At 46.7% G+C, this 21,038-nt stretch overlaps 2 protein-coding genes and 1 long non-coding RNA gene across 6 annotated transcripts in view; 2 read left to right on the forward strand and 1 right to left on the reverse strand.

Annotated features, from left to right (window-relative positions):
• PLEKHG2 (pleckstrin homology and RhoGEF domain containing G2) overlaps positions 1 to 21,038 on the reverse strand; it is a 65,383-nt gene that overhangs the window by 39,704 nt on the left and 4,641 nt on the right. The window contains exons 1-2 of one of the 4 annotated variants that reach the window (XM_042438872.1): positions 7,792 to 7,850; positions 670 to 1,351 (exon numbers count right to left, since the gene is read on the reverse strand). The gene's annotated coding sequence lies outside the window, so the exon portion shown is untranslated. Of the gene's footprint in view, positions 1 to 669; positions 1,352 to 5,079; positions 5,166 to 7,791; positions 7,851 to 21,038 lie in introns of those variants that run through there. The other 3 variants (XM_042438870.1, XM_042438873.1, XM_042438869.1) reach the window with 3 other exon arrangements.
• LOC121915048 lies at positions 7,205 to 10,075 on the forward strand. The gene is made up of 3 exons (XR_006100633.1): positions 7,205 to 7,889; positions 8,491 to 8,520; positions 9,924 to 10,075. It is a non-coding gene; the product is annotated as an uncharacterized LOC121915048 (long non-coding RNA).
• On the forward strand, positions 17,888 to 19,697 carry LOC121915047 (transmembrane protein 229b-like). Its single transcript, XM_042438877.1, has 2 exons — positions 17,888 to 18,425; positions 19,193 to 19,697. Exon 2 carries the CDS (start codon positions 19,212 to 19,214, stop codon positions 19,695 to 19,697), a length of 486 nt encoding a protein of 161 aa, XP_042294811.1. The 5' UTR covers positions 17,888 to 18,425; positions 19,193 to 19,211.

The raw sequence follows: 21,038 nt of genomic DNA on the forward strand, positions 1-21,038 counted from the left end.
TGTCTGTGCACGGTGCGTGTGTGTGATAGTAAGAGGGAAGCACCCTGAACATGCTCCAAAGACATCTCTGATGGATGGATGGATGGATGGATGGATGGATGGATGGATGGATTGATTGATTCAATCTTAGCTGAGGCCAGAAGTATGAGAGCTGACACTGTAGGTGTCTATGTATGTTATGTGTATGTGAGAGAAAGAAGCACTCTGCTCTAAAGATAGCTCTGATTGATTGATTGACTGATTGATTGATTGATTGATTGAATCCTAACTGAGCCCAGAAGTATGAGAGCTGACACTGTGGGTATCTATGTATGTTGTGTGTATGTGTGAGAGAGAGAAACACTTTGATCATGCTCTAAAGACATCTCTGATTGATTGAATCCTAACTGAGTCCAGAGGTATGAGAGCTGACACTGTCTGTGTCTGTTGTACGTGTGTGTGAGAGATGCACTCTGAACATGCTCTAAGACATAACTCTCTATTTAAACACCCATCTGTCCCAGGATTAAGACCTCCATCCCATCAGAGGCTACAACTCTCCTTGGGAATAGGTTCTGCTAAGGGGACTTAGCCCTTTCACCCTGTTAAACCCCTTGCAATCTCAACGCCTTTCTTTCTTGTATGGAAAAGCAACCCCCCCCCCCCCAAAAAAAGGATCCAGGAACTCACCTTTGTCCAGTTTGGCCCTGGGCAGAAATGGTGGAGTCTCCTCGTGAGTAAGGGGCAGGCTTAGAAGACGATGGCTCTACAGTCAACCATCCAAAGCATCTCTAGGTAGGAGACAATAGTGGCCAGGGATGGCAATCCAACATTGTGGTCTGTGATCTGAAAAATTCAGCCGCAAAGCCTGGGCATGGCACAGAGGAAGGAGAGCCCCCTAAACCAGCCCTCCAATGCCACCCCTGTTGCTTCAGCCCCTTCTTCCGCCTCCCAAGTCTTTTCTTCCAAATGCTGGGCTTCAGGAGAAGTTGGGGGGCTGAAGAGGTTTGCAAAATCTATGGACAAAACCCATAGACACTGCACACCACTGGCTGCTGGAAAGAAAGCAAGCAGATCCCAGAAAGAGATCCCAGAAACTGGGGGGAGAGATGGAAAATGCTGGTTGATGGGGTGAAGTCAAGAGAAAGAGAAAGAGGGTGGGAAGAAAGTGTATGGGATGAGAATAGGAGAAGTAGCAAATGGATGCAAAAGGGAAATGTACCAGAGGCAGGGGAGGAGGAGAATCACATTCTCACAGTCTCCTTCTGCTGGATGGTTTCCTGTTCGTAGGCAGATGCTCCAAGGAGGGGGGTCTGGTTGAGTTCTTTAACTCCTTGCTTCCCAGATTTGGAATCCCTGCATCCGCTTTGCCCTGTATTGGAGAAAGAGAAAAAAATCAGATCCCCCCAGGTTTCTTTTTGCAGTGGGTGTCCCAGGGGGCTTGGTGGGCCTTCCATCTTGGCTTCCAACCCTGGCGGAAACCTGGGTTGTCCTTGTTGGGTGCCTTCAAGTTGTTTCTGACTTATGGGGACCCGAAGGTGGACCTATTGTAGGGTTTTCTGTGCCTGAGAGTGTGCTGAGCCAGGATTTGAACCCTGGTCTCCTGGAACCATGGTTCTCAACCTTCCTAATGCTGCGACCCTTTAATACAATTCCTCATGTTGTGGTGACCCCCAACCATAAAAGTGTGGTGTCTCGGTTCCTAAGATCTATTGGAAAAAATGTTTTAGGTGACCCCCATGGAGTTTATCACACAGGAGGAATTTCTCTTAATTTCAAATGAAAAGAAAGTGGGGCCAGAACGCATTCACGTGAATTTGCTAGTTCAGCGAATTTACGTGAATGCAAATTGCGTTCAAACTGGCTTCCCATTCCCCCAAAATAGTTTGCCATTGCCCAAAATTGAGTGTGATCACCTCTCACGCAATAACATTAAACCCCATGATTGCGTTTGGATTGCCATTGGATTATACTTCCAATTTCCATTGTCTGATAAACTCCTGTGAAAGGGTTGTTTGACCCCCAAAGGAGTCACAACCCACAGGTTGAGAACGGATGCCCTAGGATCTTAGTCCAATTCTCAAACAACTCCACCATACTGGATCTCACAAACTTGGCTGTGGGAGTTTTGGATAGACCCCTGGTTAATAATAATAATAATAATAATAATAATAATAATAATAATAATTATTATTATTATTACTACTACTACTACTACTACTGCTACTGCTACTGCTACTTGCACTAACTATAGTGCTTAAAGACAGTACCCAGTCCACCATGGTCAGCTTTGGAGTCATCATTTTTGGCACCTCTGTTCAAATTGACATTACTTGGCTGTCATTTCATATACAAAGGGCAGTGCAAACAAGAACAACAACATTTCTCTTATGGACAAAAGGAAAGTGAAAGCTACTTTTGCAAACTTTTAAGCTCACTTTGCAACAACTGAAGTCAGCTGAGGGCGAAAGTGGGAGGAGAAGAAAAAACCCTGGACCTTTTCAAAGCAGCCAGAAAAGTGGGACGGTGCAGAATGAATCGGATCTGTCCCTGCCAAATGTACCTTTGCTCATATAACGTTTGGGACTTCAACTTCCAGAAGAAATTGTGGGATCTGTCGTCCAAAATACTTGGAGGGTCAAAGATTCTGTGGCCTGTCCAAAATGGTTATGAACTCAAAGAGCCAACCCTAAAGGAGACTAAAGGGGCGGAAGGCTTATTCCAGTTCCTTCAATCATTAACGTTTTTGCAACATTGCTGGGCTAACATTTCTAACCCTTCCTGCCCCAAATTGATCTTTTACTAGTTTTTATGACCCACCTAAAATCTACTCCCAAGCCCATGCCTCTAGGCTTGTTTGCTCCTTGATCTTTCAAGTGACTACCATCAAGTCCAGTGCTTTGGAAATATTCACATTTTGGACTGCGACACCCAGAATTTTGGAAGCTGCAGTCCAAAATAAGACAGTTTCCCACTTTCTAGCCAATTCTTGACATAACCATCAAACTCCTGGGTCATCTCTAATTTCAGGAGTGAAGTGCAGCCATGTAAAACAGTTCTGCACAATGATAGAAGAAGCCTAGTGGTAAGGGAGTACATGTCCAAAGAGGAGCACCGCAGCTGATGGATGGAGTGGATAGTGGATGGAGCATAGTGGCTGAGCCAGTGAGCCCACAGGTCTGTGCCTTCTCTGGGATAATACAAGACCCGCAGCATGAACAGAAGCAGCTCTGGTTTGCATCTGGGACTCTTGACCTAGGCCACAGCAAAGCCAAAGCAAAGTTTGGCCAACTGAACTCAACTCCCGCAAAGTTTGGCCAATTGAATATAACTCCCGTATCTCGAGTCCTCTCCTGCGCAAGACGGCAACGTTGTCGGCCTCTGTGTAAATACATTCCAGATGGACCTGGGAATGTGGAGCCCTGGGCCCATCTCCTTGGCTGGCCTCTGCGCATGCGCACATACACAATGCGTGGGAGAAAACGGAGGAGCCCCAGCAAAGAGACTTCCTTTCCCAAACTCTGGGACCGAACAGAAGGAAAGAAAAACTGCAGGGCTCTTACGCCTTCCCAATACTTCCCTTTCAAAATCATTTTCCCCCAATGCAATATAAAGTTAAGAAATGTTACTTTTGGGGGACTGCAGCTCCTCAAATCCCCCAGATAGCATGCAATGGATATAGGAACAACTGTATTAAGCCAAAAATCTCTGGAATGTGTGTACATTAGGTTTAGGAAGGGCAAGACTTCCTCTCCTCTCCTTTTCTGGGTTAACTGAACCCAAACTATTTTTGTAATATGAATTCAGTTTGCAGCAACTGAAGTAAGCTGAGGATGAAGGAGGAGGAGGAAAGAGAAACCAGGACATTTTAAAAGAAGCCAAGAAAGTAGGATGGCAAAGGACTAACTGGGGCTGGAGGGTATAGACTTCATTGCTTCTCCTTTCTAAGCAAAACTGTCAGTGTTGCTTAGAAAGTTAGAGCACAACACATTGATGGTTTGTTGCTGTTTTCATGGTTGGAAAGAAGATTGGGAGCAAATGGGGGCAGAACCCAAAGTTGGCATGAGATCCCAAGTTGGCTAGTAGGTCTTAGCAAAGCTGACAACTTTTGATCTGGGCTAATGCTGTGCCTTGGGACATGATTTAATAAATACAAAAGAGAGTGCCTCTGAGCACATCAAGAGTATCTTTCCTTCATCTCCAAGTGGTCTAGAGCAGGAGGGTTTCCTATCTTCTAATCCCACCATTACAGAAACCAAAAATGCCCCTCCCATCTCCTTCTCCTTTTTGCTGAGAAGGACATCTTCCCATGTTTACAGGCATTCTGTTATAATATTTATCATTTATGAATGTTAAAAATGGTGGTCACACCCAAACTAAAACGACTGATTGTAATTGAAGCAGAAAACTGTAAGAATGCAGTGGAAAACTGAACACAACATTTACTGCGGTGGTCACTGTAAATGCAAAAAATGTGCCAAGTATTATTAGCATACATTTTATTGCTGCAACGGATGTCTCTTTCGCACCATAGTTAGTGCACTTTGATTCCACTTTATTCACTGTGACTCTATCCTATGGAGTCCTTCGCGACTTTTCTTGCAGAGAGGTCTAGCGTTTCACCAAACTACAAATCACAGGGTTTCCAAAAGACTGGAGGCATTTAAGTTAATTAAAGTGATGTCAAAGCACAATGTAAAAGACACCCTGTGCCTCATATACAACATTGAGAAAACCGCTGGTCTGGAGGAATTACAACAATAGTATGCTACTCATGAGATGAAAAACCTGCCTCCAGAGTACCTTTTTAGATATGAAGAACATTCAAGAGGGCAGTACTAGAAAATACACAAAGGGAAGGAAATAAGTAACTAAGGCCTAGCACCTAAGTTTGCTTTTTTCCTCCAAATCCATTTCCTTCTGTGTCATTTCTCATGACAAATCTTTGCAAAAGCTCCGAGAGCTAAAGACGAGGGTTAACAATGCTTTAAATAATAATCCCAGGATCCTGGGAGTACTCTTAACTTGCAAAAAGGGAGCACAAAAACATGGAAACCCTCTTGATTTCTTGGCTGCTGCCCTCAATCTCTGATATCCTACCTACAAGGTTGAGGTTACGCATGCCCCATAGCCAGACAATGGCATCATCTGCTGAGACCCAGAGGCATAGCTGTGGTTGGTGTCACCCGGTGTAGGTTCCTGGAAAGGGCTGGTGGGGCAGACTGCCCTGCCCTCCTGGTGCCTGGCTCCCACCCCATTGCTGGCCGGCCACCATCTGACCAGACCACTTTTGGGGCCAGTGCTGAGGATGGAAAGCCCATTCTGGGTCTGGCGTGGCTGCTGGTCAAGCAAGAAAGGGAGGCAATGTCCTTTCTTGCTTGCCCAGGAGCCATGCCAGTCTCACTGGGTGTACTATCCCACTCTCCAAAGATGTCACCCAATGTGGTCCGTACCCCACTGCATCCCCTAGTGATGCCTCTCCTGAGATTTCCAGAGAACCCCATTAGATCTTGTCAAAATATGCCAGTGGTCCTCTGGTCCCCTTCATTCTCCACCCATCATGCAGTGGGTACTTTGGTCATTGCAGAAGGAGGAGAGGAATGCCAACTTTCACGATGATTCCAAAAAATACATACGCAGGTGTAAGGTGTCTATCTGCCTGCATATGTCACTAGTAAGATGACAGCCATGGCAAGAAGGGTGCCCAGACCAATGCACATGGTATCATCACTCTTAGCAAATAGCTACATGAGAAAAGGTACAGATTGCTGTAAGGATGCTAGCCAGAGCATGGTTTTTAAGAGCCTTTTAAACACACCACCACTGACGGAAACCGGATGGGAGGGAAAGAGTTGCTAAGACTGGAAACAGCAAGGGAGAAAAATCTCACATCACCAGGGATGCTAAAGGAGAAATCCAGAAGCACCGCACGTGCAGCACACCTTCCCGGCCCATGTGCTTCCATGCGCAGAAATCTGCTTTTGCTCCATGACATCAAATGCCCTGCCTTTAAGACATGCTTGTGTGGGTACTCCTGCAAAAGGAGTATCTGGCACATGGCTATGCATGGACATGACCATATACCCACAGGGTGGAGATACATGGTGGGCATGGTCTTCGAACACTCCCTTGCATGATGGTAGAATGGCACACTGGGTTGGGCATGGGCTCTTTTCAGCAGGAATTGTTAGCCACCCTCCAGGTGCCAGGCTCAAAGGAGGCCAAATCTTTAAGGATCTTCTGCTGGGAGAGAATAAAGTAGATCCCAATTGTATTTCTCCCTGGAGCCCCAAGGGGAACCTGCATAGCTGGCAAAGAATTCTTTATGCTAAAGATTTTTGGAGGTGGAAAGAGTGGGCACAAAAACCACTGACCAGATAAAACAATAGAAATAATGCAGCTTGACAACACTTTTAAGTGCAGCTCTTCCTATGGGATTCTAAGAGTTTCTAACAAGGTCTTTAGCTTTCTCTGCCAAAGAATGTGGGCGTCTCACTAAACTACAAATCCCAGGATTCTGTAGGATGGAGTGGCATCAAACTGCATTGATTCCTGCAGTGTAGATGCGCCCTAAGTCCCGAGACCGGCCTACCTCCTAGGCTTGTTGTTTTGAGGACAAACATAGCTCCTCCATTGGAGAAAGGATAGGGAAAAAACGGAACCAAGAAATAAACGGTGGGAATAAATTATTGTGGCAACAAAGGCATCCCCTTTCTTGCATGCTCCAACAAAAGACAAACCAGAGGAACTCTTGAAAATAGTGTTCTCTGTGCAAACTGGAAAGACCCAGATGGCGGCCCTCTGTGATTGACTCTGGTTTTGTGCACAATCGGTGCCCGTCCCCAGTCGCATAGCAACCTCTCAGTGCTTCCCTGCTGGCACTGCCTTTCCCTACAGAGACACAAAAGCCTGATTCACACAGTTTGCTGAAACACCTTTTCCCTCCAAAGGGAAGAGGGAAGAGTCTTTCCCATGCGTTGCTGCCAACTTATGGCGACCCTAAGGCAAACCTATTGTGGGCGACTTTGGCAATGTGGTCCATGTTGGAGAAGGGAAGACTTTAGGGTTGGCCTCATAGTTGGGCTTATGTAGCCATTAGCCTTGGGAACAGGGGTCAGTGGGTTACCAGAACCACTGTCCAGAGCCCTGGCTGGGTGTCATTGCCTTCATTTATAGGTTTGTGTGCATTCATTCATTCCTTTATTTTAAAAAATGAGGAAGATCGCAACAAAAGGCAAAGAGCCGGGAGAACTTTTCTCCCCGGGAGGCCTCTCATATTCCAGGGCAGAGAAGGAAAGACTTGAACTCGTGGCAAAATCCACACTGCACAGCTATTTATAAACCGCTCGGGAACAATTAACAGATTGGCTGGAACTACTCCTGGTTTTGTGTTCGAGGGCCTTGGAGGAGCTCAGAGCTGGCTCTCGAGGAGGCAGCCAGACAAATCCTGCCGGAAGTCCTAGCCAGGTCTGGTCTCTTGCAGGAAAGAAGGGGAAAAGGGAAGAAGGAAGAAAAACAGGGTTTAACATTCTTTGAATGAAATAGTCTGAAGGATGCATTCGGTGTGAAATGCATCTGGAAGCCCATGCAATCCCCATTGTTTCCCACAAGAAACAATGTGCAAGAAAGCTCGATCCGGGATGCAACCCTTTCCTCTAGACATGTGCCTCCCCACATCTTGCCCTCCTTCAAGGCTTTCAAGTGATGCGCCGCTGGTTACTGTGAGCAAAACCTAGGAGACCTTCTGGGCTTCGCTGCTTGGGAACAAAGCACAGACCCTCCAAAAATTCCTCTTTGCCAGTCGTGACCGACCTCAAAAAAGCCCCGGATCCCGCCGTCTTGTACACTCTTGCGGTGCCTTTTGGTGAAGTCAGCCTTCAGGAATGTGCTGGGGCCAGTTTTTATGAAAAGTAATTATTCTCTTGAAAGAAAACACGTGTTGGATAAATCCTCAGGAGCCGACAGGGAAGGAGGGAGGAAGCAGAAGCGGCTGGGAAAGGCAGGATGGGGGGAAAATAGATGGATCCCACTGCAAAGAAAAGCTCCAGAGATGTTCCCAAGGCCTTATTCCCACTACATTTTAAACCGGCTCACAAATCGGTTTGAAGCGGTTTAACTGACCCTGGTTTGCACTTGAACCACATTGCTGAAGCAGTTCGGAGAGGGGGACCATGCGCTTCTGTGCAAGAAAACCCTTGTTGGGTGTTTTGCTGGGAGGGGGTTGAGGAGAAAATATTCCACCGACGGATGAAAAAAGGGGGTTCCTAAGTATTGGAACATAGGGACCCCCTTTTTCATCCGTTGGTGGCATATTTTCATGTCTCTTCTCCATCCCTAACTTAGTGGATGCATCATTTGCAAAATGTGCAGTCTCCCATTTAGAACAGCGCTGTCCGTTTCAGATTCCCAAACTCCCTTAAGGGAAGTCGGAATATATATGTGTGTGTGTGTGTGTGTGTTTCATGTCTATTTCTGCTTCTGCTCAAGGACATCTCTCTCTTTTCTTTTCAGACCACCTACAAGAAATCACCGAGATCCTTGGTACAAACTCTCCAACCGACACACTTCCCCCCTCCTTATACTTCCAAAAATGTCACAGAAGGGTCAGGATTCCCCCCCCCTCGTTTTTTAAAAAAGATTTCCTGTATGCAAGTTCTGCAAAATTTGGAGTCTGGCTTCTCCTCTTTTCTCCAGCTCCGTTCATCTTTGAGCCTAAAGTCAAAAAAGTCTCTCCCATTCCTCTCTGTTTACTCTGGGCTCCCACCCTGCTAGCGATGACGAAACAGTTTTCCAACCAGGGAGGTTTTACTTTATTATTTGATTTGATTTTTAAACCCCCCTAACTCCCCTGGCTGCTTGGTCTCTTTTTTGGGGGCAAAAGCATGCTTTGCCTTTTAAAGGCACAGCTCCGAGAGGAGCCCCAGGGTCAAATGACTCACTTCCAACCCCAGTGTCATGGGAACTGGAGTCTCAGACATGGTCCCTCTTGGCCTACTGCCCTCCTCAGCCTTCCCTACTCATCCCTTGGAGGGGTCAACGGAGGACAGGGCCGGAGGGCTGGCCCTACTGTTGGGCAAGGCAAGGCGATGGCCTCGGGCAGAAGAGACCAGCGGGCAGCAGGCCCTCGGTCATTCCTCCCGCACTCCCGGCTATTCTCTGTTGGAGGACAGAGACACAGAGGTGAATGCCAGCCCATCTGGGAGGGAAAGGCTGTCGGATTGCACCTCCCATCAGGCTGAGAGATGATGGGAGATGCAGTCCAGATGTATTTGGAACACCACACTTTCCCCACTCCTTGTACACGGAAGGGAGGGTGGCACACATTCTTTGCTTCAGTTGGTCACAGTATATTAGACAACAGGGGTAGAGGAAGCATTGGAAGCAGAGGAGGAGGAGGAGGAGGAGGAGGAGGAGAAGCGGTGGTGGAGGAGGAAAAAGAAGAAAAAGAAGAGAGAAGGAAGAGAATAGAAAGGAGAAGGGAGGAGGAGGTGTAAGGAGGAAGGAAGGAAGGAAGGAAGGAAGGAAGGAAGGAAGGAAGGAAGGAAGGACAGAAAGGAGGAAGGAAGAAAGGAAGAGGGAGGAGGAGAAAAAAGAAAAAGAAGAGAAGGAGGGAGGGAGGGAGGGAGGAGAAGTGATGGGGTGGTGGAGGAGGAGGAAAAAGGACTCCACTCTGTGCCCCCAAGGAGGGGAAAAGAAGGGCGTGCTAGAAAGAAAGAAAGAAAATTAAGATGGGGAATAAGCACAAATTGTGCAACCGGGAACTGTTTTGAAAAGAACAAGGTGACTTAGAAGGAGGATTTAGAAAACACTTCAGAAAGAGAGAACGAGGACAGACGTTCCTAAAATTTACACAACCATGTGTTTGTGTTTGTGTGCATGGCTTTTCTAAAAGGACTCAGTAATGTTTTACCTGGTTGTTCCAATGACTTTTTTCTTCAAACTAGGTCAAGGAAAAGGGAAGGAAAAAGTACAGAGGGAGAAATACTGGCCTGAGAAATACTGGGGAAGAGGGCAGAGCAAACGCCTTCTCTGGCCATTTCCAATTTTGGTATGGAAAAAAAAATTCCGTTTACAAGCTGAGAAAGGGAAGAAGAAGAAGAAGAAGGGGAAAAAGATTAAAAAGACCTCAAAGAAACATATAAATAAAGGAATTATTTTGAGTCCTGGCTTTGGCTCGGAGGTATTATTGACACAACGGGCGGCTGGGACGACCGAGGCGCATGGGAATGGAGCCGGGCGCTTCCGGTGGCGAGGCTTGGCTTTCCAAAGCATCCCCAGTTGGGGTTGCCTTGAGTTGGAAGGGACTCCAGGGGTCATGTAGTCTGACCCCCCAAATGCATTGGTTGGCAGCTTAAACATCAGAAGAGCCTCACTGCAACCAAAGAGGAGCCTTTGGTGCTCTTCAACATCTTTATGAAAGAATAGAGGGCAAGCTTATCAAATTTGGAGATGACTGGCAACCCAGGGGCTTGATCCACCTTCCAACACAGCTCAATACAAGGAGCACAAGCTAGTAAAATGTGGGCTGGACAATGCAACTTTTAAATGGATTTGTCATTGGTTGGCTGGCCGAACTCAAAGGGTCCCAGCAATGGCTCCTCTTCTTCTTCATCCTGGAGAGAGGTGACCAGTGGGGTGTCCAGTGGGTCTCTGTCCTGGGTGCATTGCTATTCAACATCTTTATCCATGACTTGGATGAAGGAATAGAAGGCATGCTTATAAAATTTGCAGATGACACCAAATTAGGAGGAGTAGCTAATACCCCAGAGGACAGGATCAAAATTCAAAAGGACCTGAACAGACTAGAAAGCTAGGCCACAACAAACAAAATTAATTTCAACACAGAGAATGTAAGGTACTGCACTAAGGTAGAAAAAATGAAATGCACAGATATAGGATGGCGGACACCTGCTTAAAGAGACTTACATGCATGAAAGGGATCTAGGAGTCCTAGTAGACCACAAGTTGAACATGAGTCAACAATACGATGCGGCAGCAAAAAAGGCCAATGCAATTCTAGGCTGCATCAATAAAAGTATAGTGCTTAGATCAAGAGAAGTAATAGCGCCACTCTATTCTGCTTTGCCCAGGCTTCACCTAGAATAATCTTGTGTCCTAAGAGTATGAGCGTTCATGATTTAAGCAGATAAATAATAAAATAAAACCAGGGGGATTTTGCCAAAGTCCTTGGTGGATTGGGGACCGCAGCCCCCAGAATCCCCAGTCAATGAGACCATGGGGATTCTGGGAACTGTAGTCCAAAAAAGAAACTTTCCCCAGCCCTCCCTTCTTTCTCCCTTGCAAAGAGCATCGATTCCTCTGCTTTGGAAGCCAAGGCAGCAAAGTTATAATGGAAAAGGCTTGCTGCACCCTCTGGTGGAAGAGCTCCACTTGGCTCCATCCTTGGCTGCTGTTGCAAAGCGGAACCATCAGACTGGGCTACTAGCCCCTCCTGCCTTTTTCTTTTCCAGTATTTTGAATTCATGCTGGAGGCTTAGTAGCAGCAAATAGGGTGGCCACATTGGGGGGAAGTCTGGGCTCCTCTGCTTTTAAGACTTAAAGGGAAGAGGGGATTTCTGCAGGTGTCATGCAAACTGAGAGATGGAAGTTTATGTATAAGAACTACAGAGAACCAGAGCAAGCCTTGGGCTGCATCTACACTGTAGAAATAATGCAGTTTGGCACCGCTTTAACCGTCGTGGCTCCATGCTATGGAATTCTGGGGCTTGTCGTTTGGAGAGCTATTTGTGTGAAGCAGTAGTTTGTTGGTGTTGTGTGCCTTCAAGTCATTTCCAACTCATGGCGAGCCTATCATAGGGTTTTCTTGGCAAGAGTGGTTCAGAGGAGGTTTGCCATTGCCTTCCACTGAGGCCCCAGGTCACCCAGTGGGTTTCATGGCCAAATGCTGGTGTTACTTGCTGAAAATCATCCAGGACATTTGTGCTTCTCTCTACTCTTGGAGGACTCCTCTCTTTCACAACCGAGGCTGGAAAGCACACTCCTTGCCTGCTCTCAAGTGGCTCAGTGTGGCTCTTTTTCAGCTCTGTTGCAACCAGAGGCTTCGGCTTCTGTGCCCAGACTTGACACACCTGCGTCTTCAAGCAGGAACATTTTCTCCAGTGGCACCTTGCCTGGTCAAATAATACTCTGCAAAGACCACTCTTTCCGTGTACCTCTTCACTTTGGCCTTGAGAGGCATCACCAAATCTTGGATAAGAGAGAAGGTTTCCAGGCCAAGCGGGGATTCAATGTCTGGTTTCTCAGAAACCAAGTCCAACACTGAAACCACTACACTGTAGTGGCTCTGGAGTTTTACATGACCGTGATGTTGTGATTTGGCAAGTTACCCTTTCTCAGCCTCCAAGGAAGGCTGTGGCAAACCTCCTCTGAAGAAACCCTGCCAAGAAAATCCCACAAACCAGCGTGACGCAGTAGTCCGAGAGTTGGACTAGGGCCTCATTCCCACTACCTTTTAAACCCGGTCGCAAATCAGTTTGGACCGATTTAAATGACCCTGAAGCGATTTGGAAAGGGGGGCCATGCGCTGGACCCATTTAACCCGCATCTTTTTGACACTTATTTTTTTTCTGCGTCTTTTTGGATGAATCGATTCTGTGCAAGTGGATCAGATATGGATCAGAATCAATTTCAAGAATCGAATTCACGAGGAAAAAATCCCACTGAAAACTCTCCAAATTGAACCGATTCATTTGCCAATGTGAGCCACAAGTGGGCTATTTTATTTTGTTTTGCAGAAACAGGATGAGATCTGGGCAAATGTGGTGTGAACCATGATCTGCTGCTGAACTGATCCATCTATTTGGATCACAAAGTGATTTATTTGTAAGTGGGAATGAGGCCTAGGACTCTGGGAGAGCATTGACCAAATCCTTGCTCAGAGGACATGCGTTTATACAAAAGATGGAGGTTTTTCAAATACATCCAGGCAGAAAGGGAGAGCTAGCCAGTGTTGGGCAGCTGTTTGAGTGTTGGACTAGGACTCTGGAGTCCAGGGTTCGATTCCCAGCTTGGCTATTGGAAACTCATTGGGTGACCCCGGACAAGTCACACTCTCTCAGCCTCAGAGGAAGGCAAAGGCAAACCCTTGCTGAACAAACCGTGCCAAGAAAACCCTGTTGGAAGGTTGCCTTAGGGTCACCATAAGTCAGAAATGACTTGAAGGCACACAACAACAACAGAAAAGGACAAACACTGAACATGCCCATGTCATGCCAGGTCAGGAGCATTCGAGGTCTTGGAATCTGAAGGTGTGGGACAGAGAGAAGAACCTCCCCAGAAGATCTCACAACACAGACAGGCACATTGCGGACAATGTAGTCCTTCCATACTCTGGAGCTGAGCACTTTATAGGTCTCTTTGACCTTATTTCAGGGTCAAAATCTGAGACCTAGGAACATCTCCTATTGACACCACAGAGTAGGATCTGATGATCTCCTGGTAATGATGATAACATTGCTCAGAGCATATCATTCAGATATAAACACCAAGTCTATCAAAATATATATTTCTCTAGTCGAAAACAACATTTTCCAAGCTCTGGAATGAACACAAAAAACAAGCCCGGCAATGACAGGGTGACCAGACGGCTTCACCGCAGAGGAGGACTAGGCGCTGCAAAATGTAGGGCATTCAAGAAAAAATGTAGGACATTGCAACATAAAATGCTACCATCGCTCATATAAACACATTCCTGCTTCTGAGTCATGCTCCGAACGGAGGACGTTTTGGAATGCCTCCTGGGGAGAAGGTGGAAATGGAGGACCTGTTCTGGAAAAGGAGGACCTCTGAGCTCCCTGTGCAATGAACACACTTTCTCCCAGTGTTGTTTTGAAGCCCTTCATAAGCAATGCTGTGAAGAAGACTTGAGAGTTATCATCCAATGCCAAAAAATGTTTTCACAACGTCTTGCTTGCAAGGGTAGAATTACCAGTTCAGGACTGTCTGAAGCCCGGAGGTTTCCAGGTCTAAACCCGTGACCTAAGGCTGGCCCCAGCTTCTGTCATGATGCATTCGGCATTAAATACCAACCGCAGGTACTCACTGCTTGTCATTCACACACAGAGACAACACATGTTCCTGTTTGGAAATAAAGGCACAAAGCTAAGAGCACTGTCCTCAGATCAAGGTGCAATGAGGGGGATGCTTCCTTCTTAGGGCGATGGGATGAGGACCATTTATTCCATCCTACTTCTAGCTAAAAGGTGGATGGAGGGTGAGTCCTGGTGCTTCAACTGGGAGGAAAGAAAGAAGATAGCTAAGGATGTGTCTTCACTGCAGAAATAATGCAGTTTGACACTGCTTTAATCGCTGTGACTCCGAGTACCAGAATTCTGGGGTCTATGGTTTGATGTGGCACCAAAGCTCTCTGACAGAGACGGCTAAACATCTCAGAAAACTACAAATCCCAGAACTCCATAGCATTGAGCCATGGCAGTTCAAGTGGTGTCAACCTGGATTATTTCTTCAATGTGGCTGCACCCTAAGTAAACACATTGGTCCAAAACACACTGCAGAAATAATCCAGTTTCAGTCCGCTTTAACTGCCCTGGTTCAATGGTAAGGAATTCTGGGAACTGTCGTTTTTGTAAGACATTCAGTTTTCTCTGTCAGAGAGCTCTGGTGCCACAATAAACTACAATGCCTAGGATTCCCTATCACTGAGCCAGGGCAGCTAAAACAGTCTGGATTATTTCCGCAGTGTGTTTTGGACCATCTGCACACCCAAGAGACTTTGCAAATTGCAGCAACAAATCTGTTCAGGCTTGCAAACTACCAAGCTGCAACTTTAATCGCTGAATTAGAGATTTAAAGTCTTTCTTCTATTCTGGAGTGGAGCTTGCCAAAAGAGGAGAATTTGCACCCAGGTCTCCCTCCTGGGGTCGAATCATGAAAATTAGAGACTCAAGAGTTGGGACCTGAGATGTGGCAACCATTTGCAGGGGACCAAAACCACTCAAGATAGATATGTAACCTTAAAGATGATACCCTTGTCCTGAGATTCCTCCTCTTTGCCCTGAGAGCTGAAGAAGAGCAGGGATGACCAGAGTTCCCAACCGCAAAGGAGGACAAGGCATCACAAAGGACATTTCCAAGAACAACTAGTTTCCCAATAGGAGCGAAAACACTCGTATATCGTTTTTAAGTGCATCATAGACATGCTCCAAATGGAGGACCATTTTGGAATTCCTCCTGGGCAGAAGGCTGGAATGTAGGGCATGCCCTGGAAAAGGAGGACATCTGGTCACCCTGGAGAAGAAAGGCCAGGCTGACACTCCAGATCAGGTGTGGAGATCTAGGGACCTCACCTGTGCCACAAGTATCTGCTTCCATGCCTCCTGAACCAAGCCACATAAAATCTTTCCTTCCCCGAAGGACAAAAGCCCGTCCCACACACTTGACAGTTAAGTATGGCAAGCAGCCTGAAGTAAAAGAAACACTTCCCGCAGAGGAGCTTTCTGGGTGCCACATCTCACTGGCACTGCCCAACCTGGCAGAGATTCTCCCTCCAGTGAATACAATAGAGCCCAGGTTGGCTGTCTTTGCAAGGCAACAGGTGAGTTCAGCAGAGCGCAGCTTTTTCTGGGCAAGTCAGTACAGGTTTGCAAAAGTTAGATGGTACCAAGGGGGCATCTGAAAGTTAATTTTAGTGGGCATCTTTTGGTACAAGCGAGAGCTGGGGAGTGCAGCCAGGTCTGTCCCAAGAAGAGCTGATCCGTCTTGGAATGACAGCTGGTCTTGAAAATTTCGGAGACCTATTTGCCAAATGCCATGCCCAGTTCTTGCCCTGATAACCAGAACAGCTGCACAGAAATAGGCCAGTTTGGTTTAGAGTCAGAGTTGGCAGGAGGTAGATCAGAATCTACTGATAGATCTCTAGTGATCATCTCCACTGGATCTAGCACCAGAGTGGGCAGGGGGTAGAGCAATAACAGGTACATTTCTATACTGCTTACCAATGCACTAAGCAGTTTGATCAGAACCTACTGGTAGATCTCCAGGTGATCATCTCCAGTGGATCAACAAGGGTTTCAGACTCAGAACTGGAAACGACATTTCCTATGGAGGTGAGAGAGGGCTTGGAAGAACCCAAAGTTGACCTGTGTCTTGAGAGACTGGGGGTGCATCTACAATATAGAAGTAATGCAGTTTGACACCATTTTAGCTGCCATAGCTCCATTCTGCAGTATCCTGGGATTTGTAGTTTGGTGAGGCAGCAGCATTCCTGGACAGAGGAGGCTAAAGACCATATAAAACTGTAAATCCCAGGATGATGCTGATGCTGTTCTTTTAGGCGGAATCCCTTTTCTTGTAATTTGAACCCATCTTTTCCCCCCATAACTGATCTGTCGGATGGAAAGGGGTGCTTAACCCTTTCCACACTGGTCATTTTTCTATTTGTAGAAAAGCGTGGGTGCATGCACATGTACGCACATGCATGTTTCTTGCTTTATGGTGTGCCACCCACGCAAGATGCTTCTGGACTACTGTTCCACAGATGCCAGCAAGCCTCTCCTTATTCCCAAGCCTCCAGGCAGTTGACACAGGGATCACAATAACCTCCCTTGCCCGGGTTCAGCCCCACATTCATGTGATGTTTTGTCAGCCCCATGGCTCAGAATACCTCACACGTGACACACACATACACACACACACACCAGGAAATATGGTCTATGGCAGCCCAGATTAGTAAGCAGCATCTTCTGCTTGGAGACAAACTGCAGTGATGGGCTGGTTTTTATTGCAGTTGTATAGATCTGGAAATGGAGCCACCAAAATGGAAAACATAAGAAGAGCGGCGGCAAATCTGGAGTGAATCTACACTGTGGAATTAATTCACCTTTAAATGCTCCAGCGCCGTCCTATGGAAATCCTGGGATATATAGGTTTACAGGGTCTTTAGCCTCCTCTGCCAAAGAGGGCTGATGCCTCCCCAAACTACAAATCCCAGGGTTCTAAATGATGGAGCCATGGCAGTTAAAGTGGTGACGAGCTGCTTTTTATTAACCATGTAGATCAGTGGTTTCCAGACTTTGGTCCTCCACATGTTTTGGACGTCAACTCCCAAAAGCCTCAGCCATCTTAGGCATCAGTCAGCGATTATGGGGGCTGAAGTCCAAAACATCTGGAGGACCAAAGTTAGGAACCACTGATGTAGTAGATGCGCCCTATGTCTCTTAAGACAAAGGTCCATGCTGGATTCCTCCAAGCCGTCCAAAGGTCCAGGGGATGCTATGGGGCACACTCAAGGTGGACCCATGCGCTGAAGTTTCCCTACTCCTATTTTAAGAGTCCTCAGGCCTCTCTGTTGTTTTGTGGTGACAGTCTGACACAGTGACTCCACCCGCCCTTGAAAACCTAAAATAACAGAGAGTTTATCAACATATTTTTGAGGGTTGATTCACCTGTGTTTGATTCCTCCACCCAAAAAATAAACCAGGTTGGATTAAGATGTGAGGAAGTCCTTTGTTATGTCCGATTTAGGTGGACAGCATTAACAAAGGCAAATAAAAAAGTCGTATCATCATCTCAATAGCTGAAATTCTGCATTACGATCGTCAGTTGGTATCCGCTGGGGTTTGGTTCCAGGACCCTCTGTGGGTACCAAAATCTGTGGATGCTCAAGTCCCATTAAATACAGTGGCCTAGTAAGATGGTGTCCCTTGTACAAAATTGCAAATCAAAGTTTGCTTCTTAGATTTAAATATATATATAGCGGGCCCTTGATGTCTGCTAGGATTTGTTCCAGGATCCCCCGTGGATACCAAAATCTGTGGATGCTCAAGTCCCATTAAATACAATGACATAGTAAGATATGGCCCTGATATAAAATGGTAAAATTCAGGTTTTGCTGGTCGGAATGTATCTATTTTAAAATTATTTTCAAACTGTGGGTGCTTGAATAAAAAAATCCGTGGATATGGAGGGCTGACTGTGTATATATTTTCAAGCTGTGGATGGTTAAATTGGTGGATGCAGAATCCGCGGAGAGGGAGGGCAGACTGTAAATATGAGGCCGTAATGAAGGGTCACGGGACGGAAACGGTTCCTCTTGCAACTCCATTGTAATTACCCCCCAAAGGTAGGCTGAGGCTAGACACGGTCATCAGCATACCTGAAGAAGGATGGAGAAATCGGGTCCAGGACAAAAGGAAGTGACTCACCCACAAAACCGGGAGTAAGCTCTGCCTCCCTCTCTTTTATGACAACCAGTAGTGCCTACTAAAGACCGTGTCTCCCCCAGGATTGCAAACAGACCTATTTGTTGCAGGCTGCTCCAACCACTAGGCAACCTTCTCCTTCAGACCTGGGGAAAAGCCTCTGTAGTAGTTCTCCTCCTCTGCCACCTTCTGGTGCTTCTCTGGTGTTCTTGGTTGGAGGGCAAAGGGTACACAGAAGAAGAAGAAAACTGAACTGTCAAATACAGGGTGAGTACTTTACTATTGTACTGCTTGCATGGGAGAAGGAGGTTTTACCTGCCCTAAATGCATGTTGTGTCTCATTAAACCATGGAACTCTCTGCCACAGGATATGGCCATAAAAGAACATGTCTTGGAGGGCTTTATGGTGCAGTTCATGGCTTATCCATGGTTGTTATTCCAAGTAGCTATGAGTGAGGAACCTCCAGAGTCAGATAAAGTCCAACAATGAATTCCAGGGTCTGGAGAGGAATATAGTGAACCGCCTGCACAAGCCCCATTGTTTTCAATGGGGCACGAGCAGACACAGTATTTGCCTTATGCTGGGTAGGGGGTCTGGAACGGATCCCCCATGTAAGGAAAGGGCGCATTGTAGTAGTAAAGACTTCCCGCCCCCCTACCTTGCTTTTGTCGGGGAGGTGGCCAGGGGGGGGGGGGGTTCTTGGGGTCTGGACCCTCCCTTCCATTAAAAAAATGAATGGTGTGTGCTGCTGCACCGCCACACCCAAGCCCCATTATAATGGTGGCAGTCTGGACCCCCCCCTTCCTAAAATCCTAGCTACATCCCTGCTTCTGTTGACTTCCAAGAAGCTCCTATTTGGCCACTGGATGCCCAGGCACAAAGGCCATAGGCGGGCCTTTGGTTTGCTCTATTCCAATGGTTTTTAAACTCCGAACCTCCAGATGCTTTGGACTTTTAATTCCCAGAATCCCTGACTATTGGCCAGGCTGGATGTACCTCTCACGAACACTATGGTCTCTCTTTCCACTTCCAGGGCAAGTGGCACAGGGAGCATGGGTCGGCCCCTGAGTCCCCTCTATCGGTGGTACATCTACGCCATCCATGGTTACTTCTCAGAGGTGATGTTCACAGCCATATGGGACTTTGTTGTGGACCGGGACTGGAAGTTCCAAGGAGTCACCAGCATCTGGGCCTTCTTCATCTATGGGACCTGTAGCTTTGCCTTGGAGCGTCTCTACCTCCTCCTGAGGGACCGTTGCGGTTTGCTCATCCGTTGCACCCTCTACACCCTCTGCGTCTACCTCTGGGAATTCTCCACCGGTTATGTTCTCCGCCTCTTCAACGCCTGTCCCTGGGACTACAGTGGGTTCCGCTACAACTTCATGGGACTCATCACCTTTGAGTATTGCCCCTTCTGGTTCCTTGGGTGCCTCTTACTAGAAAAAATAATAATCTGCAACACTCTCAGGCTCCGGTTGAATGAACCTCCCAAATCCAAAGGACAGACCATCTCCAGATTTGAGCTTAAAGATGACTGATCTCACATGGGTTTAGGGAAGAGACAACAGATGCAAGGAAGTAGCTCCATCTGCCTCCTTCTCTTGGACCTGTCCTATAGATGTGAACCTTACCAGTTCTGGACTAGATCCAGAGTTGATGCTAAAGGACTTTTTGAGCTGAGCAACAGGGATGTATCCACCATCCTACCTTCCTCCATCCCAGGCTACCAATGAGCTTAGCCGCTATCCCAATGCCAGGTTGGGTCAAGTGGTGATGGACTCCACCTTAAACAACAGACTGGCATCACTTCTGGCTGTCTAAAGCAAGGTATTTTGAATTGGGTTTGCCTAGTCAATTGAGAGCCATTGCCTTTACAAAAGGCTTGCTCCTAGTAGTGAAGAAAACTGTGTTGATCATGGAATCACAGAGTTGGAAGGTGCCAGGATTGCACAAGTGAAACACATCCCACCTCTGTTCAAAGATCTCCAAAGAAGGCGAACCCACTACTACCGGAGGCAGTCTATTTCACTCTCAGACAGTTCTGAACAATAAAGACATTTCCCCCAATATTTAGGTGGGATCTCTTGCCTTGGTTTGTGTTCTAGTCTCTGGCGCTGCAGAGAACACGCTCGCTCCGCCTTCTGACATTAAAGATCGCTATCTTATCATCTCAAGCTTCTCTTCTCCAAGATAAACACGCTCAGCTCCGTAAGCTGTTTCCAGAGGTTTCATCACCCTTGTCACCCTCCTCTGGACCTGTTCCAGCTTGTCTATACCTTTCTTGAACTGTAGTGTCCAGAGCTGGACATAGGATTCCAGTGTGACCAAAACAGATTCGATAGGAACAGCCACTTCCCTTGATCTGGACACTTGGTTGTTGCTGTGGGCCTTCAAGTCGTTTCTCGTGTAAAGGAGTCTTGAGGAAGTAGTGAATGGGTTGCTTTGTGGTTTTAGTCAATGTTAGTAATTTATGCTTTTATGTTTTGTACAAGTATGAATGTGGAACATGTGTCAAATTATTTTTAAAGTTAATGAAAAGGATTTTAAACAAAAGAAAGTGCAAAGGGAATTTTTGTGGGGAAGAATAGAGGAGTCAGAGTCCTGCCCTTCCCAGGAGACTCAGGCAAAAGCAAACTGCTGCAGCTTCTCCTAGCTTATGTCTTCAAAGAAGCAAATGGATTTGCGTGACAAGAAAGTAGAACCATTAGGAAGGACTTCCCGACAGTAAGAGCAGATGACTTCAAAACACTGCAAACCAAACCCCACCAATTTGCTAAATGGCCAACACAGCTACCCCTGCCTTGCTGCAGTTTCCCTTGCTGAAGTGGCACTGAAAAAGATTTTGAATGGCCACCTGTCAAGGATGCCATAGCTGTAGA

Source organism: Sceloporus undulatus, chromosome 9, assembly GCF_019175285.1.
Source record: "Sceloporus undulatus isolate JIND9_A2432 ecotype Alabama chromosome 9, SceUnd_v1.1, whole genome shotgun sequence".
Taxonomy (NCBI): Eukaryota; Metazoa; Chordata; class Lepidosauria; order Squamata; family Phrynosomatidae; genus Sceloporus; species Sceloporus undulatus.